This window comes from Scheffersomyces stipitis, chromosome 4 (genome assembly GCF_000209165.1).
Source record: "Scheffersomyces stipitis CBS 6054 chromosome 4, complete sequence".
In the NCBI taxonomy this organism is placed as follows: domain Eukaryota; kingdom Fungi; phylum Ascomycota; class Pichiomycetes; order Serinales; family Debaryomycetaceae; genus Scheffersomyces; species Scheffersomyces stipitis.
In genome coordinates this window covers 1,229,216-1,249,962 of record NC_009044.1, presented here as the reverse complement: position 1 = coordinate 1,249,962, position 20,747 = coordinate 1,229,216, and the positions used below count along the sequence as shown (strand labels likewise).

The following is a 20,747-nucleotide window of genomic DNA, read 5'->3' as shown; positions in this document are numbered from 1 at the left end:
AGAAGTAATTTTCCAATCTGAAAAAATCGGAGTGGAGACATTTTTCAAGTGAACAACTGGCCGTGTATCACGTGTAATTGCTCATGTGGTAAGATTATAGTGATTTCAGATATCTTGTCTTTTATGTATCTATAGTGCTTTCAAAAATATGAAACTGAGCAACTTGTACTTTCAGAACATTCACAATATCACAATACAGTACAGTATACTGTTATTTATAATACTGGCGCTGGTTTATGAGTTGATTATGTGATTTGGTGTCCGTTACGATAAGAATCACGTGGATGTAGTCACGCGATAATATCAATTTTTCAAACCGAACCACTTTTCATATATTTTCAACTTTTTGCAATTTGATATTGCATGCCGAAACACTCCAGTCTAGTCCAACCCTTGCGGTGATGTTTCTGCTCATAAACTCGGGTACTGTGCGTGCAGTCTCCCGATCGAGCTATCGCAAACTCCACATTCTTCAACGCAATGTGGCTATACGACGAAATTCACCAAGTTTCTGGTCGTCGTTTTCTCACCCCTGGCACTTGCTATTTCTTTCCACGAATGTTGGAATGCTTGTACAATTGAGAATGTACAGTTTGAAGAATTGTAATGAAAACTTGGGGGAGTTCGACTTGGAAAAGGTGGAGAACGACTCTGATCCACAGCCTCAACGGCCTCTTTCTCCCGGCAGAATAGTCTTAAAGAAAGATGCAATAAAAGAACGTAATGACAATAAACGAATTCTTCGAGTACAGAAGCGAAGCGCTGAAAAATCGAAGGAGATGACGGAAAACTACTCATTAGCACATAAATTCTCAGATCACAGGAAGAAAATTGTTCATATCTTTAAAGACGACGATAACATCAATGCCTTGTTCAATGGATATGGAAGTACCAATTCATCAATGGCTAGCGAGAGAACTGTAGAGAGCATAAGTTCGTATGAACAGCTTAAAAAGAAACTTGGAGTTGCTTATTTGAGCTACTACAATGCGCAGATGAAGAATTCGCTTCTTCTCTTGGTTCATTCATTTGTCAACTCAGTTTTGATTGAAATTAACATCAAACACATGCTCTTGCCAAATACTGATAGTACACAGCGTAGAAGCTCATTGTATATCCATTTACTTCGAAACCTAAAGGACAGTCCTGAGAAGATCGAGATCATCAAGCAACTAACGCCTCTCTACAAAACCAATTCTTCTAGTCCTAACAATTACCAGGAGTTCTTCCAGGGCCTCGACTTTGCCAGTGTGACTGATTTAGTTGAGAGTTTGCGTAGTTCAGACAATTTCAATTCCATTGAATCATATAGGGCATTTTTCCAGTACTACAAATCTTCCCAGCATCTCAACTACGACCATTCTGATTTGATCAAATCTGTTTTGGCAACGAACTACTTGCAATTCAACAATCCTCGAGTCAATGATACAGAGTTTCTCAAAGGATTGAAGAGGAATTTTGAGTCTTTCAACAAGAATGACGAGTTGAGACATATCGACTTGATTTTGGGCATTACCCGAACTTTGTTAACAAGCAAGAGTAACATCCCCAGCTACGGTATTTTCAAATTGTTGCTAGACAAGTTAGGCGACCTACAGTTATACCACTACCAAACCCTTGTATATCAGACATTACCCAGATTCTCACACAAATCGACGGTGTTGAACGGCTGCAAACTTTCTGCTTTGCATTTCCAGCATTTGATTGAGCAAACACCTTCGATACTTGATAGTCTACTAAGGTACCAGGTCCCGCGGTCTGATGTAGAAACATTAAAACAGATGCTATCATTCTTTAGGTTAGACGAAGTTGCAAAACACGAGAAGGTCGTAAACCGAAGCTACTTGGCTGATCTCATGTCGAAGTCTCGTTTCTTCCGTCTGCAACTGCGGCAGTTGGGGATCGCCCCTGTGGTGTTTGCTTCTGACTCGCCCATATATGTATCCAAGGAAACGGTGTATCTGGGTATGAGGGCTTGTATCGAGTTGGGCCAGTTTCAGTACCTTGACTCACTCTTCAACAAACTCGTAGTTCACTCTGTAGACGATGCTGAAAACGAAGCCTTGAAGGTGGTTCTTAGCTTCGGAAGCAGACCGGACAAGATCTTGAATCAGTCGCTCATGATAGAAGACAGAGAAGTGGTTGAGTCTCGCATTTTCGACAACGACCTCTTCAAGATACTCATACGAGCGTCACGTAAGTCCGACGACTTGGGCCGGATGATGTGGTTGATGCCACATTTGGATAAGTACCTTACGTCCAATGGAGAACATATTGACTCGTCGCTTAAACGAGAAATCTTCCTTGCATTGACGAAGTTTGGTCTCGAAGGCAAAGTGTTAGCCTATGAGAAGATGTTGAACTTCGGTGACATGTAAATAGTCGAACTAATATGTATATAGCATTATAATGAATATGACACGATGTTAAAGTCTTAGAGTTTAGTGGCATAGATAAAATACTGTATGCTCATGTAGTTACCGTGATATCGATATGAATATTTTGATTAAAATATTGAATGTTCTATAAATACACTGAAGAAGGAAAGATTAAGATAAATCAAGCTGTTGGGGGAATTAAAAACAGATTGAATAAATATCACAAGAGAAGATAAAGTCAAGCAAAGTGAAGCTTAACGTCCAATATATTTCTTTTCGAAAGGTCTGGCGAGGTTGTAGCCGACAAAAGCGAAACCCAAACCCATTTCAAAACCAATATCACCACCAAAGTCTCCGATTCTTCTACCAATGACACCAGCGTACCAAACTTGGTCCATACCGAGAACGACACCAGCGACACCACAGCAGAAACCAAAGGTACCTGCGTAGCCAACTGGGTACACAGTTTTGTCGTTAAAGTGCACGTAGTCGTAAGCAGAGAACTTGCCTCTGTTGTGGATAAAATGTTCAGAGAAAGCGATGGCTTGGTAGATAGCCAAGTAATAGGCAATCAAGTTCATGAAGTTTTCCATGACACTTTCAAAGTGGTAATAAGCTGGAATACAAATAGCCAAGGTGACGAAGTTGGCTGCAACGGTCCAGAAGACACGAGGAATCTTAGAAAATTGAGACCAGGCAGCTTGAGCAGAAAGAGCAAGCGAATACATGTTTGGAATGTTGTTGGCGACAGTGGAAAGAGCCAACAAAACACATAAGAATTGACCAAAGCCGTGCAACGAATCTTCCACCAAGATAGCGTAGACCAAACCACCAATGGATTTTTCCGAGTACAACTCATTCCATCTAGTGTTGGTCAAAGTACCGGTGGCACAGGCTGCACCCAAGATCAAAGTGAATAAGAGAGGAAGCATCAAACCCACGTAGATGTAGAAGAAGATCTTCCATGGGTTAGCGTTTCTTGGTTGGTAGACAGTGTAGTCTGAAGCGTAAGTAGTCCAACCCGTTGCGAAACCATAGATGGCACCACCATAAGATAAGACACCACCTGCAGTGGTTGAACCACCTTCAAAGTGACCGGCGGTGAAAGTACCAGCTTTGGCCATTCTAACGATAATTGCAATGAAGACAACGACGTTAGGAACCCACGACCATTTCTCGTACATGTGAATAACGTTGTAACCAAAGAAGGTAACGAGAATAGTACAGATAACCAAGATCAAACAACCGGCCCATGGAGGACAGGCACCGTTGTTAACAATGTTCAACAATTGGGCAGATGACATAATGTTCACAGCACCCCAACCGACACAAGCAACAACGTTGATGACAGAGAAAATTCTAGTGGCCCAGTCACCAACCAAAAATTTCGACAAAATCATCTGTCTCAATCCCAACTTGGGACCAAAGGTGGAGAAGAAAGCAACAGGGAAGGCACCTAAGAGAGAAAAGAAGATGATGACCAACACACATGTCCAGAACGAAAGTCCAAAGACAGTGACACCAATGGTACCCAAGGAGAAGGTAGCGATGACCAAGTTAGCGGACAACCACATGGTAAAGACATTAGCGACAGAGGTATCAGTCTTTTCTTCATCGGTGACCAATTCAATACCCTTGGTTTCGGCATTTAACTTAGCAGCTAATCTGTTGATGAAGCCCAAGTTTTCGTTGCTGACTTCAGCAGTGCCGGAGCCACCTTCGATGGACTTTTCGAACGAGTCTGTGGACTTCTTGAAGTCGGCAGGGCCCTTTTCTGGATCGTAACTCATTTTACAGCGATTATTGGAGAGTTGTAGGTATTGAAAGAAAGCTCAAAATTTTCAAATTTTCACTTTCCAATATTTCAAAATTATTTTTTTCAGACACAAGATTGGATGCGTTGACAGATGAGACAGCAGTCAGTCAAAAATCAAAAGCACAAACGTGAGGTAGAACACACAAAACGTTCAGAATCAAACTCAGCACTTCGATCAAGCACGGTACCAAAAGTGAAAAAAGATGCAAATGTCCAGATCTTGATATTCTTATATAGACAGAGGACTCCAACGGGTGGAATGCCATCTGAAAAATAAAAAATAATGCACTAATATTAATCAAAAGAAACCCACAAATGGCCGAGTCTAATTACTAGGAAAAGCAGTGCCAAACTGACATGGAAACCTGCAGTAGTGTACGATGCCGTAGTTAACTATGGGTAAAATCGCCTTGCCGCGGAGTGTCCATGACATTTCAGCTCATTTCAGCAGACTGCAGACGACAAAGATAACGATTATTGAGCATTATAGCCGCAACAGAGGTGAATTCGACGATCCATTTGGGGGTGAATTGATAAGCTGGAGAAGGGGTTGGAATTGATTTCGTAGATGGCTTTGGTAGTTTTGTATTTGTACATTTGTACGTTATTGTGATGCGCTTCCATGTTCATTTAGTTCATTGACTATTATCCCAGTGTTCTCGAAGCTCCACGGCGGCTAATTCATTTTTTCATTTTTACCTTTTCGTATTTTGCAAGGAACGAATTCTCACTGTCAAAATCCAATACCAAGACCCATCCGACGCTGGTCCCTGATAGTGGAAGTCTCGTCAGAGCTGCCGAGGCCAAGAAGTGCTGTGATACTGACACACCCGTACCGCAACGCTTGGTCGTCTCCGCCTTGCTAAGACAGTGCCGTTGCCGTTTATACGGTTTGGGCTCGCGCTGGCCAAACTACGAACTGCGATAGATAACGCCCAATCTGGTGTATTTTTATTGGGAGCCGCTTGAGTGGCACAGAAAATTTTCATTGTTCCACTCGCTACTGTGAAAAATTTGTGCCCTACTAGTTTGTCTAAATCCACGCTAACCCAGAGTACTCCACATCACTGTAGAAATGCTCGCGGTATAGACGCTGGAGTCAAAGATCAATTTGTCGGTCATCAATTTCTCTACCTCGCGTTCCTCATTATGTTACTGTAGCAAATTCTTTCAGCAGTTCCATAGGCATTTCTGGTGCGAAGGGGCTTACCGAATTCTGTACTCTGCTGGAGTTTCCCACCCCCCTTACAATACGAACGCTGCGATGCTAGTCTGGGTACAGGACTTGGATATGTACAAGTAGTGTAGTGCCAATTATCCTGGCTTCACTACTGCTTCTTCAGGCTTATCGCTGATGATGGAACGATATTTTCTGGCTAGAGGAGAAATGGGATCTCACCAACAATAACCATATTCTGCATCCCTTCGGCTCGTATATGTCACCAATAACCATAATAGTTTCTCCCAATCGTAGTTCTGCTAGCCATTGGCTCCCCGACGCAATCCCTAGCTTCAGCCTTCGCAGCGGGCATCTCACTCTTCTTTCTGCTCAAATCTGGTGATGCATCGCGTGCATGGAACGAGTCAAAATCTAATTTATCGTGGAAATTACCATCGGACGTTTCTGTCGAAAACCCGCTGTTTCTTGCCTGTTCCAAATGGCATTTATGGCCAATCCAACGGCTATGGGAGTACACTCCCACTGAAGTCAGACAACTCGTGCTACAGCCACGCCTACTTACGCTACTATACCTCTACGACTGCTACTGCTACATCTTAAATTAAACAGCGAACTTTAGTACGTGACGGGCTCACGGTTTCTTTTCTTTTTCGTATTTTGCTTTCGTAAGTGTATGTCAAAAGTGCATCGATCCGACGGGGTCATTGTAATATCGCTCGAAACGGCGGAATGACTATCATGACTTTGCAGAGGCATGGGGTTTTCGATATACTAGTGAGCTGTACTAATCCAATCTCTTCTTCCTAGGCCAATACTCCAGATTCTGGCGCTAAAAATCAACTCTATTATATTATTAGTGCTATTAAAAATATCACGGAAAATATTTAACGCATTTAGATACCGGAAAAGTGAATCTATCAGAAACACCAGCACCGCAACACTAATGGTCTAATTTCCCAATCCCTTCATCCTATTGGCCAGACAAGAAGAGAAGCTGATATTTGGAGGGACCTTATTACTGTCTTGTCCTGTACATGCCTATCAGAGTGTATATTTTCTGTTCAATTTGCCTTAACAGTGATATTTTACACCCTATAGCGTCTCTAATTACAAGCGGAGAACGCTAACTAATTTCCACTCATACAGAATGCTAACGACGTATCCATATAATTATCTTCTACAAACTCGTATGTGCTTGGCAACATCATAAGCTCCGGTATTAAATTTCAGTCCGAGATCCCCTCTCCTGCAGACGATAAAGGCTATCTATATTGGTAGAGTTGTAAGGCTGTGAAAAATCACCAAAGCTTAATTGGCTGCCGTGGAGCTCCGATGGAGAAAGGCACTGAACCATTTGGGTTTTCCAGTTGAAAACCATACTATACTTATGTCACAGCCGACACCAAGCAGTGCACTGTAACGTGCTATAGGAAGAAGATCGCGGAGGTGTCCGAATGGGGTGAAGTCTTTCTTTTCTAGAAGGGTCGCTCCATTGGAACAGTTCCCGAGTGCATTATGTTGAAGGACAAACTCCATTCATGCAGTTTTGTAGTCTTTCTGAAAATCGTTTTGCAGACCGACTACAAGGGTATTTGTGAAACTTTAACTATTACGTATTCCCGATTTTATTATTTTCATATATTAACAATCATTTTTTTTTGGTTTTCAAATATATATGAAATAACTATTTTTTAAAGTTAAAGCAAGACAAGAACTGAAATCAATTAAATTCACAATGCCTATGGCTTAATGCCGTTGGCCAACAACATCTCCTTCAATCTGAGTACCTCCAATTCCAAGGTGGACTTTTCATGGATTAACTCTTCTACCTTGGTCTCCAATTGGTTCATTCTTTCCATCTTTCTAGCACGAGACCTTCTAGCAGCCTCAGTGTTCTTAGCACGCTTGAGAGTGATAGGGTCGGCACTATCGTCGATATCAATAGGAACCAAAGGCTGTGTTCTTTGCTTTTTGGAGTAAGTGACACAACCCAAATGGTCGACCTTCTTTGAAGGAGCACTTGTTCTACTCTTACTATGGGAATCCAAAAGTGGAGTAGGCAAGTTTGAAGAGGGGTTGGGAGTGATTAGCTGCGACTGTTCGGGCTTCTTGTATGAGAACTCGAAAGTATCTTCAACTTCACTGTACAACCTCTTGGTAGCAGCAGTAGTGCTTGTAGCGATTGTGGAAAAGCTAGGAGCAGGACTGCTAGCCTCGGTTACTGGTGCAACCGAAGGAACAGACAAGTCCAAAAGGGCATCGTCCAAATCTTCCTTCTTGACCAAGCTGTCTTCAATGTCTGCATCTAAAGAGATTATCTGTGCATCCGAGTCGGCAGCAGGGCCAAACAAGGACACCCAGTCATCCTTCAGGTTGACCTTGGCTCCATCGACTATGAAGTCGAGTTCGTCAAACATAGGAGTATGGTCTTGGATGTTGTCATGCTCATCCAACACGTTGGAGAACACGGAGTCCAACACGGCTGAATGGATGTTAAATGGAGACGTCTCTGACTGTCTCTCATTTGGCAAGGCCGAACTCAAGTCGAGTTCAGCATTCTTGCGACTGATTGCGGCAACCTCTTCTTCGAAGGGGTTGGCGACTTGCTCGTTGTGGGGAATAAACATATCTGCAGATTCAAACATGGAATCAGCAGACATGATCATAGGAATAGTAGTAGAAGCGGACATTGTTAATGTAACTTGTGTATATGTAGCAGGGGACAATTTTAAAAACTGAAACGTAGTGGGATATTCTGGTGTAACTGGATGTAAACTGGACTTGTAAAAATTCAAATTTTTAGACTAGGGCAGTAGATAAGCTCGTATAAACGGAGACGTCATATTGGACGGTAAAAACTGGTATCACGAATACATGGTGGACAGATTGGATGGAAACAACTCGATTGGTTTTATATCTAAGATTGATAAAACTAATGTAATTTATTTTAATTAACTAATGTAATAAAATAATTTTCAGGGGGTATATAACAAACGCTAGGGGAAATAGGTTTAAGCACACATTTTGAAATTCTTTGGAATCAAAAAACTAGGGGAAGGGATAATAATAAAGGTAAATATGTGTTTGTTATAAAGTTGTTGTTGATAAGAAGAAGAAGAAAAGTGTATCTACAATTTCAGCGGTCGAAGGAATCGCACTACTTTTATAACTGAGAAGGGCAGAATAAAAATTTTCGGTTCTCCTCTTTAGAGGTCCGAGTTTTACGCAGCGGCTTTACTTTCACTTCCATTGCGCTGCAGTACAGGTGCGCTAATTGTTGAAAATAAATTTCACGCGTAAACCTCATACTCTTTATTACTAATGAATCCCAGATCCACCTTCATACAGACAGCCCTTCCCTTCATATAGAGCGTTTTCCCTTCATATAGTGCCATTTCCCTTCATACAAACACCATAGAAGTTCCATTTTTATGACTCATTTCTCACAGGGTTTCCCCCTCTGTGCACCTCTCCAACGTGCTGCTAATAGTGTAGATAGGTAGCATTTTATTGCTCTCAAACACGAAATCACAAACACAGAAGAAGATAAAGATAAGATTGGAATTGTAAACTGAAAAATTCAATTGAAAAAGCAGTCCCAATTTTACCTTCCCAAAACGTATATCGCTATTTCCTCATTCCGCCGTATCGTATATTGGTTGTAGACTGGCAATACCGGAGGGGAGGTCATTGCTTTTGCAGTGGACACCGGTACCGGGCTAGGAGTGTGAACAGTGAGATCACCGCGGCAAAAATTTTCACTGTTGCTGGTTTAGGCAACTGGCCCTAAAGGAACCATGGTAACCATACTAATTGGAGCTTTATCTGTGTCTAGTCCAATTTGTGCCAGCGAATGAGGAATTGCATGGAACCACTTTCCAGTTACGATTAATACAAGCGGAACTCGCCTCCTGCCTATTTGGGCGATTCGAATTGCAAAAAGTTCGTAAATTTCACATTCTCTTGACTTTTCGCTATACACTCTGCTTGGAACCGATTTCTCGTTATGTATTGTTTAGAATTTCTACGGCCTTCTGTGACTGTTTAATGTCAAGGTTACACCGTCAATTCTTTCCTTACGTAGACTCTAGAACGGTACAAGGTAAACTGCACGGCAATATTTCATGATGACTTCAAAACATGCTTCCTGTCGGAGATCAAAGTTTAGACTACATAGTTGGCGTTTATTTGGCGAACGTGAAAGGCATAAGTAACTAGAATGAACATTTCTACAGACTTTCGTTTTCAGCAATTTAACAATTATTGTTATCTTAAGGTTGTTGCGTCGTGTCCTCCTTCTCTCATTATTGATCTGTTCATAAACATTCATTTTACTCTTTTCACTTAAACTTCACTTAAACTTCAACCACTTAGGAACTAGTTTACCCTTACTCTCTGATTTGGCCTCAGATCCTTGTCCAGAAGTTCTTGTTTTAGTATGCGCATCATCAGGTAATTCTCCCCTATGACTTTCAAGAACTACTTCAGGTAAATCCGTTGATGTCTTAACATCCTCAATAAGCTGCTCATTCAAGAACGGTCCATTCTTACTAGGTGCACCGTCCGAGAGCTCCCAGATTAACACGATTCTCTCGCTCTGAAAATCGGGAATATCTACCAAAAACGTATTGTTGTTTTCAAAGTTCAATGGAATCGTTTGTGGGGGGTATCCCGCCTTAATATTATAATGATTGATATATTCTGGTTTCAACAAGCCATCGATTTTCTTAACCAAATGTCCCAACTTTATGGTGTCGACATCATTTACAAAATTAATCTGTAAAATAGACCGATCTGGAAATTTGACTCTAATTAAGAGCCTCACAGGTTTATTGATTTGCTTGGCTTTTCTCTTCTTTCCAGAATTTTGGATTAGCTGCTGGTACGTCTTTGCCTGAGATACCGTCATCTCGTAATCTTCATCTGGATTCTCATATAAGGCAGAATTGGAGTTGCCGGGTACAAAGAGTAGCGGAGTTTCCTCAATTTGTGGAGTCTGAAATTGGTACGATTCTTTTTCTAATATAGAATCAGCATTAATAGTAGAAGAAGGAATTGAAGGCTTCTCTTTTGTTTCTATGATACTTTCAGTAGGTTCCGGAGTCTCTTCCTCTTCCTCCTCTTCCTTCAATGCCTGATCTTGCTCTTGCTGTTTCTGTAATTCTAATTCTTTTTGTGCCTTGGCTCTTTCTTCCTCTCTCTGTCTAGCGATCCTTTCTTGCTGTTGTTTCAATTGCAACTTTACTGATTCCTGCTGTTCCTGCTGTTTCAATTTTGCTGTATCTACACCCATAGTGTAGTTGAATCTGATTACTACATTCGACACATTACCTACAAGCGAACCTAATCTGGTAGAAGAGTAGCTATCAGAAGGATACGTCACACTCAAAATACCCAATTGACTTGGTTTCGTCAACAATTGGATATTTTCGCTCGTTTCAAATTGCTGCAATAACTCAAGAAGAGTTGCATTACTGTCCACTTTATTGATAATCTGTTTTGTACCTTCAGAATCGCTGGAAATCATCAATTTTACATTGATTTGCTGAGCAGATGCAGCCAAATTCGTCGTTTTAAGCGTCAATTTGGAGTTGTTAATCAAATTTGCGAGACGAAGCGATAAAGACGATTCTAGCAATTTATTGTTGTGGTATAATTGGCCCCCATACTTGCCTGAATTGATAGAAAACTTGTCCAAACTCACGGCAATGAGCTGTTGAACAGTATTGGATCTCGGAACAGTCACTTTTTTCGTAATGGAATTGTACGAGACATTGAACGAAAGCGACGACATTACGTAATGGAGATGGAAGCGAACTTTGGCGAACTCTGGCAAAAAAGTGTAGTCGAATCTTGCTTTTGACTTTGATATCGATCTTCAATCTTTTGCCGTCATACTAAAAGTGCATGTGACTAATATCATGCGCAACAAATCATATGACTGTATGACCCAAAGTCAGCTTCAGTTGCGACCGGCGCACCGGTTGTTAAAAAGAAAAAGTGTGATCAACAGAAAATCACTCCTATATAAGAAGAAGAAATCTGCCGGAATTCATTTAATTAGCAGATGATCTCCAGTTTAATTTCATAGACATTCTGAATCTACTATTTATTTGACAATTATAACATCGTCGCTAAGAGAACAAGACCGTCGTTGTTGTCATATCATCATCATTAATTCAAACTAAGACTACTAATTACTACGTAGTCAGTTAATTGTCTTTTCATACGCATATAATTGCCATCTTTGCACAAGCAGAATTAAAAGATCAACATCGTTTTTGATTCTTCTTTATTAATAGTTATAGGCTAATAGCAACTTCAATTGTCGTTCTATAACTCGTCAGTACTAGTATATCGACCACTTATCCCTGCTAGTATCAAACTCATCACTCATATCTACTAGTTGCTAATTACTCATCACTAGTACTTAATTACATAACGTTGCACAACATTTACACCACATCGCATCACTCCACCATGTGCTACTGTATTTCCGACTGTGTGATGATCGTTCTTTCGGTCTTATTCCCTCCCTTGCCGGTATGGATTAGAAGAGGTTTCTGTTCGTCAGATTCGCTCATTAACATCTTATTATGTATCCTAGGCTATTTCCCTGGTTTGATCCACTCGTGGTACATCATCGCCAAATATCCGCCTTACAGCTCTGAAACGAAGGTGTTCTATGTATATAGGAGCGACTTGGAAAACCAGACGCCCAGAGGTTCTGATCACCATGTGCATATTCACCAGCACTGCGAACAGCAACCACAACGCCAGCAAGCCCAAAAGCCAATCGTCAACCAGCCCTTATGTGTAGAAACCCCTCAACCTCAATATGGTGCTGTCACAGAAGGTTCGTCGTCTGGTGCCCCTCCTGCTTACACAGAATTCGACAACAAGAACCAGCATTGATATGATATTCGTGCATTATTCTTGTAGTTTTTGTGTTTGTTGATTTTTCTTTTTATGGGTTTCACTTCTTTTTAATAGACGTCTATAGTGAGTATATAGATCAATCCTAATAATGAATTAATAGTAGTATGTTTTCGGATATCATAGAGGAGTTTTTACTCTCTAGAATTCAAGTAATTGAAACTTCCATCTCATTTATTTTGGGATACTGAGATGGCAAAATCTACCAGATTTGTTTATCCAAAAGCATAATATTCTATTCTTTTTCTTTTACAATTCACTTTGGTTACATTTTTCGAAGTCCAATACTTCATTCGAGGTTCTTCTGAATCTTACACTATTCTTTTTCTAAACACCTCTGCCATTTCTGTTGTCTGATTCGGCTATGTAGCAGCGGCGGAACCTTCTAAGCGAGATTCAGCCGTTGACTCCACAAAGACGGAAGCTACTTCAGAAACTGAAAATTGTCGAAAGAAACCAATTTCAAAAAAAAACAAACGTGTCCAACAAGATCAGTCCCTTCTAATCACTTTCTCGCTATCCACGACTTTGCCAGTTATTCCCACCACACTTCATTCACACCATTCGCTACATCTCTTACTGTTCTTATCTTATTTGATGACCACGTGACTGATAAGGTAACGCTCCGTGATAAGGATTTTGATCCCTGATTTCGTAATACTCGAATTGAATCATTTTGTGCTACTTTTCTTTTCATTTTCTCCATGAAAACTGCTGAAGATGACTTCGTTGATCAAAGATGCAATTTCTACTATGGGGCAGCCTGAGAGCACGAAGCCTAGGTCCATGAGTGCCAGCGAATCGACCAGTGCTTCCAGTTCCATGGAAATCAATTCCATTCCCTTAAGTATGTCCTTTCGTGACTGGTGGTCTTCTTGTTCTCAACTCATGAGACATCTGACATCATGTAGCCAGATGCTGGAAGCTGTTCGAAAGGCACGCTTCAAGAATACTGTCATCGAGTACGATCTTTTTCGGGCCATTCTTCTGGACGACATCTACATAGAAGAGCCTATAGAGGAAAAGAATGCAGAAGAAAAAGGACGACAGCCAGAAAATGAAGTGCAAGATGAGGAACCACATACCAGGAACGTTCCGCTTTATGCTGAACTTCTTGATATTGAAATCGACGAAGATGTCTCCATTCATGAGCTCTATCTAGTTAATAATACAGACCCATCTGTGACGGAAACTCATCTCGTAATTATCCATGGGTATATGGCAGCCTTGGGGTATTTTGTCAAGAATGTCGAACCGTTGCTCAAATCTCAACCAGGGCTTCGTCTACACGTCATCGACTTGCCTGGCTTTGGAAATTCCTCTAGACCTACTTTCCCTAAAGAGTTCTTGACAGAGCCAAAAACTAAAGCAGAAAAGATTAAACAGATTGTAGATATCGAAAACTGGTTTATTGATAAACTAGAGTGCTGGAGAAAGAAACGTGGAATCAAAAAATTCAAACTAGTGGGCCATTCCATGGGTGCGTACTTGTCCTGCTGCTACTTGATGAAATATAATAAGGCACTGGATAAAGTAGTAGACGAATTTATAGCTGTCAGTCCTATGGGCACGGAGTCAAGTTATAATAGTTTGCTTAATAACAAAAAGCACCAGAAGAATTATCATGGAGACGAAATCGATCCTTTCAGAGAAATTGTCGATTTTGACGAAGAAGATGTAGTGACAGATGAACTTAGGTCACTTTGGGAGAGCTTGGGACAGCCTAAGTTTCCCAAAAATTACATTCTCGAGAAGATATGGAAATACAACAAATCACCGTTCCAAATTCTCCAAAATTTCGGACCCTTCTACTCAAAAATATTATCCTATTGGTCCTATAAACGATTTAGAAACCTTAAGACTAATGAGGATGAGGCTGTAGACGAGGATGTCGATACTCTAGTCACTAATGCGAATATAAAACGCTCGTATCTGGAGTCCTCAGCAGCTTCGGTAAAGTCTAATTCTTCCCTAGACTTAATTCTTAAACTTCACAGTTATTCATATTCCATTTTCAACCAATACCAGGGCTCAGGAGAAATAGCCATTACCAAATTCATTAACCATGAGATCTTGGCTCGTTTACCTCTCTGTGATCGTGGTCTAGTCGAGTATTTGAACGAAACATTAGTTAAAAGTTTATGGGTATATGGCGACAAGGATTGGATGAACCAAAAGGGTGGGTTATATATTCATGATAAACTAAAGGAAATAAACCCAGAGATTTCAGACTTTAAAATTATCGAAGATGCGGGGCATCACATTTACTTGGATAATCCTGAAAGTTTTAACAAGACGTGTATAGATTTTTTTCACTTGTGTGCTTAACTAATTAGTTCAGATGTACAGAAATAGATTTTCAAGCTCGAGAATATTGTTGGAGTTTATCTCGTCCTTCTTCAACATCTGTAATATAGAGCCGAACTTCATAGTAAATTGTTCCTTCTGCTGAATCTCTACTTTATACTTGAGCAGCTCGCTGACTCTATGAGCACCAGAAATTACCGATACTGGTAAACCTGCCAATTTCGCTACATTCAACCCATACAGATTATTGATAACTCCTTTGACCAAGTTGTACAAGAATATGATTTCAGGAAAATCGTTATCGTCTTTATGGATTTGTTGAAAGCCCATATGGTAGTTAGTCACGACGGTAGGGAAGGAATCTTCAAGCACATGAAGGGAAGGATAATGTGTAATGAACAATACCAATGGCCGTAGTGGAGATTCTATTAAGTAACGAAGAATTGAATACGCTAAAGCAATCCCGTCACTTGTTCCAGTACCTCTTCCGATTTCGTCAAGAATTACCAACGACTTATTGGATATTCCATGAATGATATTACTACACTCTAACATCTCATTCATGAATGTAGAATTACCCTTCAAGATGTTGTCGCTAGCTCCCATACGAATAAAAATAGAGTCAAATACTCCTAAAGTGGCCCTGTCACAAGGAATATAACAGCCAATCTGCAGCATAATAACAAGTAGGGCAACTTGTTTGACATACGAAGACTTACCTCCCATATTTGGTCCGGTGATGATCAAGACCTTATTGTCATAACATATGTCGATATCATTAGGTACATAGTCGTTCCTGTTGTGCAATGATTCAATAATCGGATTACGACCTTTCTGAACTTCAATTAACTGCTGATCCACCAAAATTGGACGAGTATTCTTGGATGCTAAACTTGCTGCTGTGAGAGATAATAAACAGTCGAAGACAGACAAGTTTTTGACGATCTTACTGAAGAACTCATATTGTTCATCTATTTCCTTCAAGAAATCATTGAATGCTACGTTACAATTGACAAGAAGTTTTTCCTTGTGATATTGCTTCTTGATATACAATTGCGCAGTCCTCTCTGATCTGAATCTAGAAACAGTGGTTGTTCCATTGATACGATGAAAATCTGTTGGTAGCTCATCTACCTGCTTTCCGTTTCTTACCTCAATCAAGTAAGGCTCCTTGTTGTTTGTAATGTATTGTAATTGTGGTCGTTTTAGCACCCGTCTAATATTTAATAATTCTTCTTCAAATAATTTTTCAATCTTATCTAGTTCGGAGAACTCAGATCTTATATCCTCCCAGTTATGATTGTCAAGGTTGAAAAACTGTGTCACTTGTTCCTCGGGATCTTTTGACTCGTTCATTACATAGGAACGGTTTATTTTGTTCAACAAATTGGAAACGACTGTAGTTTTGGACATTTCCAGAAGCTCTAGAAGTATATTCGTCAATAACGGTGACTTTTTGGTTTTGGAAAATTCGGTAATCCCTTTTTCAAATCTATTCATTGATTCGAGTACGCTCTGGAAACAATCTAACATATTGTAGATATCTCTTCTGTTGATCTTGTCTAAATTATATGTTGCTGCATAGTGAGTCTTCATGAGCAACTCCTCTAAATCAAGCGATTTGCCCATTTTATCCAATTGAATCTTGAGGGCATCTACAACGTTGTTAAAATCTCCTGTCAAATCTTCAATTGCAAGCAATCTTTCTTCTATTTTCTCTTTTTCAATTAAAGGTTTTGATACCCATTTGTTGAGCAATCTATTGCCAAACCTCGTTCTCGTATGATTAAGCAACCATATCAATGTTCCCTTTTGGCTTGCGGGATTAGTATAGTTTTGGAAGATTTCCAAGGCATAGAGGGTATTATTTGGCAAAACCATGTATTTTCTTGAGTTTGTAAAGTTGCTAATATTGTCAGGAATGGTGAAAACATTACTCAACTTGAATTCCAGAAGGTAATTAATAAGTTCATAAAAGCACGATTGAATGTGTTTGGAGAAATTAACCGAAAAGTAGTCTCCCAAATGTTTGTACTTGCCGTTATCTATTGAGTCAAAGAACTCAATGAGTCCATTGAATACTTCATCTTCTCCCTTTCTCTTTCTGGGAAGTAATTGGACGTCACTGGCTACAAGCCTTATTGTTTTCAAGGTCTCTACACTCGGCTGTTCGCTACTAAGTACAATAACCTCACTAGGATTGAGATACATGAGCCGTGTTTCCAATTCGTCTCTATTGAGACCGTCTTTAAAAGTGTCTTGTACGATATCTCCTGTCTTTGGTTGAACTGCTACCATAGATAGTTCTTTCTGATTAATCTCATTTATGCAAATGATGTAATACGGAGACTCTGTATCTGCTGAATTACCAGAAGATTGAACATATTCGTCTCCCATATACGTTCCTCTCGTGTAAACTCCTGTAATTTCTCTTTTCATCAAATCAGAAGACTTTGACGACTTTTCTACAGTCTTTACAATGGCGGACTCCAATTGTTTGACTACGCCTATCTTGAGCCCATGGGTAAGAAGCCGCTTGAGATTGATATGCAATTTGAAGTCAGGAAAAGAACAATACGAAAATTCATCTCTGGTTCCATCATCTCCACCTCTGATATACATAATGTCCAATATTTTAGATCCAAGTTTGGCATCATCACCAAACATCTTGTACTTGTACCCTATTTGTATTACTAGCACTTTGTCTTTGTGACTTTCGCGCAATTCACGAATTTGCTTCTCGAGAGGGGTCAAAGTCTTGGATCTCTTTTTTGTCGTTTTCAGCTGTATATCTATGTCAGGCTTTCTTTTCAGAACACTAGAGATTTTTGGATCAATTTCCAGATTGCTATTCACCACTATGGAATCTGAATTAACAACTGAGTTGACTGATTGTCCTGGTAATTCCACATGAGATCCAACTATGTGTGGTCCCTCTGTGTCTTTACCACCTTCAACTACGTTTTCTTTGTTGTTGTATGAAAATTTCAGCATCACCCCTGTCTTCTTCGGGATATGCTGTACGGCAGGCTCATTTTTCGCAGAATTATTCGATTTTGTTGATTTGAAAAACCGACTGATAGAAGCCTGCTTCGAGCGATACGACATCGTATCCGTGATACTAGATTAGGGCTAGCGATCAAGTTGATTAAGGTACGGAAGTAGAGGCTCTTTAGTTTTTCAAATTCTTGATCTGATATGGAAGTACAATAAAGACGCGCTTGCTCATTTTTGTGCCACTTTTTGCGACACTTTTTATGCGACTCTGAACAATTTGCAATCACCATGAAATACCTGGATAATCCGTTTTTACTCAATGATTTTCTGTTCTACCTTTCTTTTGCTTTTCCTCCACTACTACTACTACTACTACTACTACTACTACTACTGCTGCTTCTTCTTCTTTACTGATGGCTAGATTAGATTTATTGCGTTTCCTTACGCTTTCATATTCTATCCTTCCTACCTTATCCTGCTGAAACTAATACTATTGATGTTGGCTCTGCGCCCGCTTTCAAGATTGACCGAAGTCGAGCTGTTGTTGTATGAAGAAGAATCAAGAGACCCTCCCTGCTTTTCCACCGTAGGAGTTAACAGCGCCGAGGGTAGCTTACCCGACGATTTTGTCTTCCGTAAATGATGCGGCGATCTCTCGTCGCTTCCACTTCTGCTTCGACTTTTACTACTAGCACTGGAGTGCATAACGTCATTGGTGGAAATAGAAAGCGAGGGCCGTCTTCGAGGACTGTTCAGCGTTTCTAGCGAACTTCTGCTGCTGTTAAAGGCCAATTTCGCAGCAATAGACGAAGCTGACGACGATCTACGCAGTTTTTCCGGGTGCAGAATCGATGTTGGGGTAGCAGTTCCAGAAATATCAGCAACATATCCAGTTTTGGCTGGTATTATCATCTCTTGTACCGGAACTAGCTTGAGGTCCTGAGGCAGCTGTGATGCTATATTCGATGCGATTATGGGCCATTGGTCGTTTTCTTCAATAGATGACACATTCATTGACGTCAATTGGTATGAACCACTGGGTTTCGAAAACGAATGGCTCTTTTTCCTTGTCCCTCCACCATTACTGTGGTTAATAGGAGAATTATTCGTAGAGGAGTTACTAGAGAGCGCAGATTGTGGCGAAGTGGGAACGTCCTGGTTGTTTCTGATAGAAGGCGATATTGTTACAGATTTCAACGAAGGTGCTTTGCTGACTTTGGGAGTGTTTGGTGGTAGGGCAGTTCTCGGTGATACGACCATGCTATTGGTGTTTATGGGGTTAGGTGGTTTGTAGGTATATGTTGTGTTTGATCTAGATCTGTTTGCTGCAGATTTCTGTTTAGTAGAAGTGAATTCTGGAACTGTTGCAGATCCTGGAAGTGACTGAGAATGAGCTCGAGCACCTACCTTTGTAACTGAAGGCTGTGTAGACGAAATTGTAGGAAACACGGGGTAATCTGAGGTTGTAGGAGTCTCTGGATCCTCTTCTGTTGTCTTTAACAGAGACTGAGAAACAGGAACAATTGGGCTAGATAAGATCTTATTCTCAGTAAGAGACGTTTGTGACCGATTTGGCAAGTTCAAGAATGAAGAGTTGGATGAACTGATATCAGTAAGAGCAATTGACTCCTGAAAATCGAAGTTAAGTGCAAAGAGTTCACGTTTTAGCAGCTTATACTGGCTTAATAAATCGAAACTGGATGAGTAGTCCTGGCCGACCCAGCCTTTTTTGTTTTTCATTTTTTCAAACTCAGTGAGTTTGGCCAGAGACTTTTCTTTATCTTTGTAGTTTAGAACAACAAACTTGTATATGGCACGGATACACTCAAAATGGCCATACTGAAAGCACAAGTGTAGACAAGTATCACCGTTTACGTCCTGTAACTCCCAATTTGCACCGTAATCCATGAGTAAATTAACTCCTTCTGTGAATCCGTGAATGCAGCAGTAATGAAGAGGTGTTTGCTTCAACTTTCCCCCTGCAAAATTGAGCCAGAGCCTGCCTGGAAACTCCTGTAGGAGATAATGAAGCGTTTGTGAATGGTGATTTACGACTGCTAAGTGAAGTACTGTGAGCTCGTCAAATGTGAGCAAATCTAGCAGCGTGTACTGGCTTTGAAGTGAGCCTAAATGGTTGTTGATGTAGGATATCAAATGAAAACAGATAAGATAATTTCCGTTATAGGCCGCGTAATGGAGATTGGACCAGCCATTATGACCAGAATCGACATTTAGCCAGAGCTCGGGAAACCGGCTCATGAGCCTTCGGGCTATGGGTAGATTTCCCTCGATTACGGCATTTCTTAGACGTTGCTGTGGCTCTAGCATATTTGCATTGTGGAATGAGGATAAATAAGTAAACAAATGAAAATGTTACGAAAATGAAAATGAATGTATTCAAATAACGAGGAATACGATGACGATATCGAAGAAATTATGAAGCGATAAGAATCTTTTGCTGGTGATGGGTTGCAATAGTCGTGGAGGAAGATGTGAAGAATACTGGTAGTGACGGCGATGTGAATAGTATGATGAGATCGATAATGTAGAATGAAAAATGTGTCTGGTAAATGAAAAATGGCTATCGCGGGCGAATTGAACTACTTAAACAAGTTGAAATGGAATTGGTATTGCTAATGATACGATAATCTTGAATCTTCGATTCTCTATAATGGCTCTGAGGATTCCGATAGAGAGATATGCCCTGGCAGTGACGAAAGTCAGGTTTCACAAAAAAACGCGTAAATGCTCTTTTGATGGGTATCCTACAAGCCTTTGACACGAACTCCGAAGGACTATCTTCTCGATAAAGCTACTGGTTGCTAAAGGATGCTGGAAAATGGTAAATATGGAATTTCACTCAGGAGACAAAGATTTAGATACTTCGCTGTGGGAGCCATCTGCAGGTATCGAATGTTGTGGGGATATCAGCGTCTGGCAAGACGGGATAGGGGAACTAACGCAGATGTGAGCCGATTTGAAGATGTAAATAGTACGCATCGATAGAATAGGTAGGTAACGTGTTTGTAGAGGTTGTCACGACCGGAATTTTGGCTTTATTTTGGCGGTTTTTTCAACTCATCCGGTGCTGTTTAGGGGACCTAGCTGACTCTGATAGCGAGCCTTCCTTAGT

General features: G+C 40.5%; 8 protein-coding genes across 8 annotated transcripts; 3 read left to right on the top strand and 5 right to left on the bottom strand. All coding sequences in view use genetic code 12, as the record gives it.

The window, feature by feature from the left end:
- Positions 1-746: 746 nt before the first annotated feature.
- On the top strand, positions 747-2,378 carry PICST_59274 (predicted protein; the record flags this gene model as incomplete). The annotated part of the gene is made up of 4 exons (XM_001384497.1): positions 747-888; positions 925-1,098; positions 1,264-2,072; positions 2,115-2,378. Coding segments are annotated over 4 exons (1,389 nt in total), but the record flags the coding sequence as incomplete, so codon positions are not given.
- Positions 2,379-2,489: 111 nt separating this feature from the next.
- Positions 2,490-4,361, bottom strand: PICST_72073 (purine-cytosine permease). The gene has a single exon (XM_001384157.1). The coding sequence runs from the start codon at positions 4,166-4,168 to the stop codon at positions 2,633-2,635; it is 1,536 nt and encodes a 511-aa protein (XP_001384194.1). The 5' UTR covers positions 4,169-4,361; the 3' UTR covers positions 2,490-2,632.
- Positions 4,362-7,113: 2,752 nt separating this feature from the next.
- Positions 7,114-8,463, bottom strand: PICST_89256 (transcriptional activator of amino acid biosynthetic genes; the record flags this gene model as incomplete). Its single annotated transcript, XM_001384156.1, has 2 exons — positions 7,597-8,463; positions 7,114-7,479 (listed from the first exon to the last, which is right to left on the bottom strand). Exons 1-2 carry the CDS (start codon positions 8,062-8,064, stop codon positions 7,114-7,116), a joined length of 834 nt encoding a protein of 277 aa, XP_001384193.2. The 5' UTR covers positions 8,065-8,463.
- A 1,262-nt stretch (positions 8,464-9,725) lies between these two features.
- Positions 9,726-11,168, bottom strand: PICST_31606 (predicted protein; the record flags this gene model as incomplete). Its single annotated transcript, XM_001384155.1, has 1 exon — positions 9,726-11,168. One exon carries the CDS (start codon positions 11,166-11,168, stop codon positions 9,726-9,728), a length of 1,443 nt encoding a protein of 480 aa, XP_001384192.1.
- Positions 11,169-11,854: 686 nt separating this feature from the next.
- On the top strand, positions 11,855-12,289 carry PICST_45467 (predicted protein; the record flags this gene model as incomplete). The annotated part of the gene is made up of 1 exon (XM_001384496.1): positions 11,855-12,289. The coding sequence occupies one exon, from the start codon at positions 11,855-11,857 to the stop codon at positions 12,287-12,289; it is 435 nt and encodes a 144-aa protein (XP_001384533.1).
- Positions 12,290-13,225: 936 nt separating this feature from the next.
- PICST_44442 (predicted protein) lies at positions 13,226-14,638 on the top strand (the record flags this gene model as incomplete). Its single annotated transcript, XM_001384495.1, has 2 exons — positions 13,226-14,188; positions 14,270-14,638. The coding sequence occupies 2 exons, from the start codon at positions 13,226-13,228 to the stop codon at positions 14,636-14,638; spliced, it is 1,332 nt and encodes a 443-aa protein (XP_001384532.2).
- Positions 14,639-14,647: 9 nt separating this feature from the next.
- On the bottom strand, positions 14,648-17,380 carry PICST_59113 (predicted protein; the record flags this gene model as incomplete). Its single annotated transcript, XM_001384154.1, has 1 exon — positions 14,648-17,380. A coding segment is annotated over one exon (2,733 nt), but the record flags the coding sequence as incomplete, so codon positions are not given.
- Positions 17,381-18,035: 655 nt separating this feature from the next.
- Positions 18,036-20,407, bottom strand: AVO2 (TOR2 binding protein). Its single transcript, XM_001384153.1, has 4 exons — positions 19,064-20,407; positions 18,621-19,021; positions 18,536-18,540; positions 18,036-18,426 (listed from the first exon to the last, which is right to left on the bottom strand). The coding sequence occupies exons 1-4, from the start codon at positions 19,940-19,942 to the stop codon at positions 18,080-18,082; spliced, it is 1,632 nt and encodes a 543-aa protein (XP_001384190.2). The 5' UTR covers positions 19,943-20,407; the 3' UTR covers positions 18,036-18,079.
- Positions 20,408-20,747: the final 340 nt, after the last annotated feature.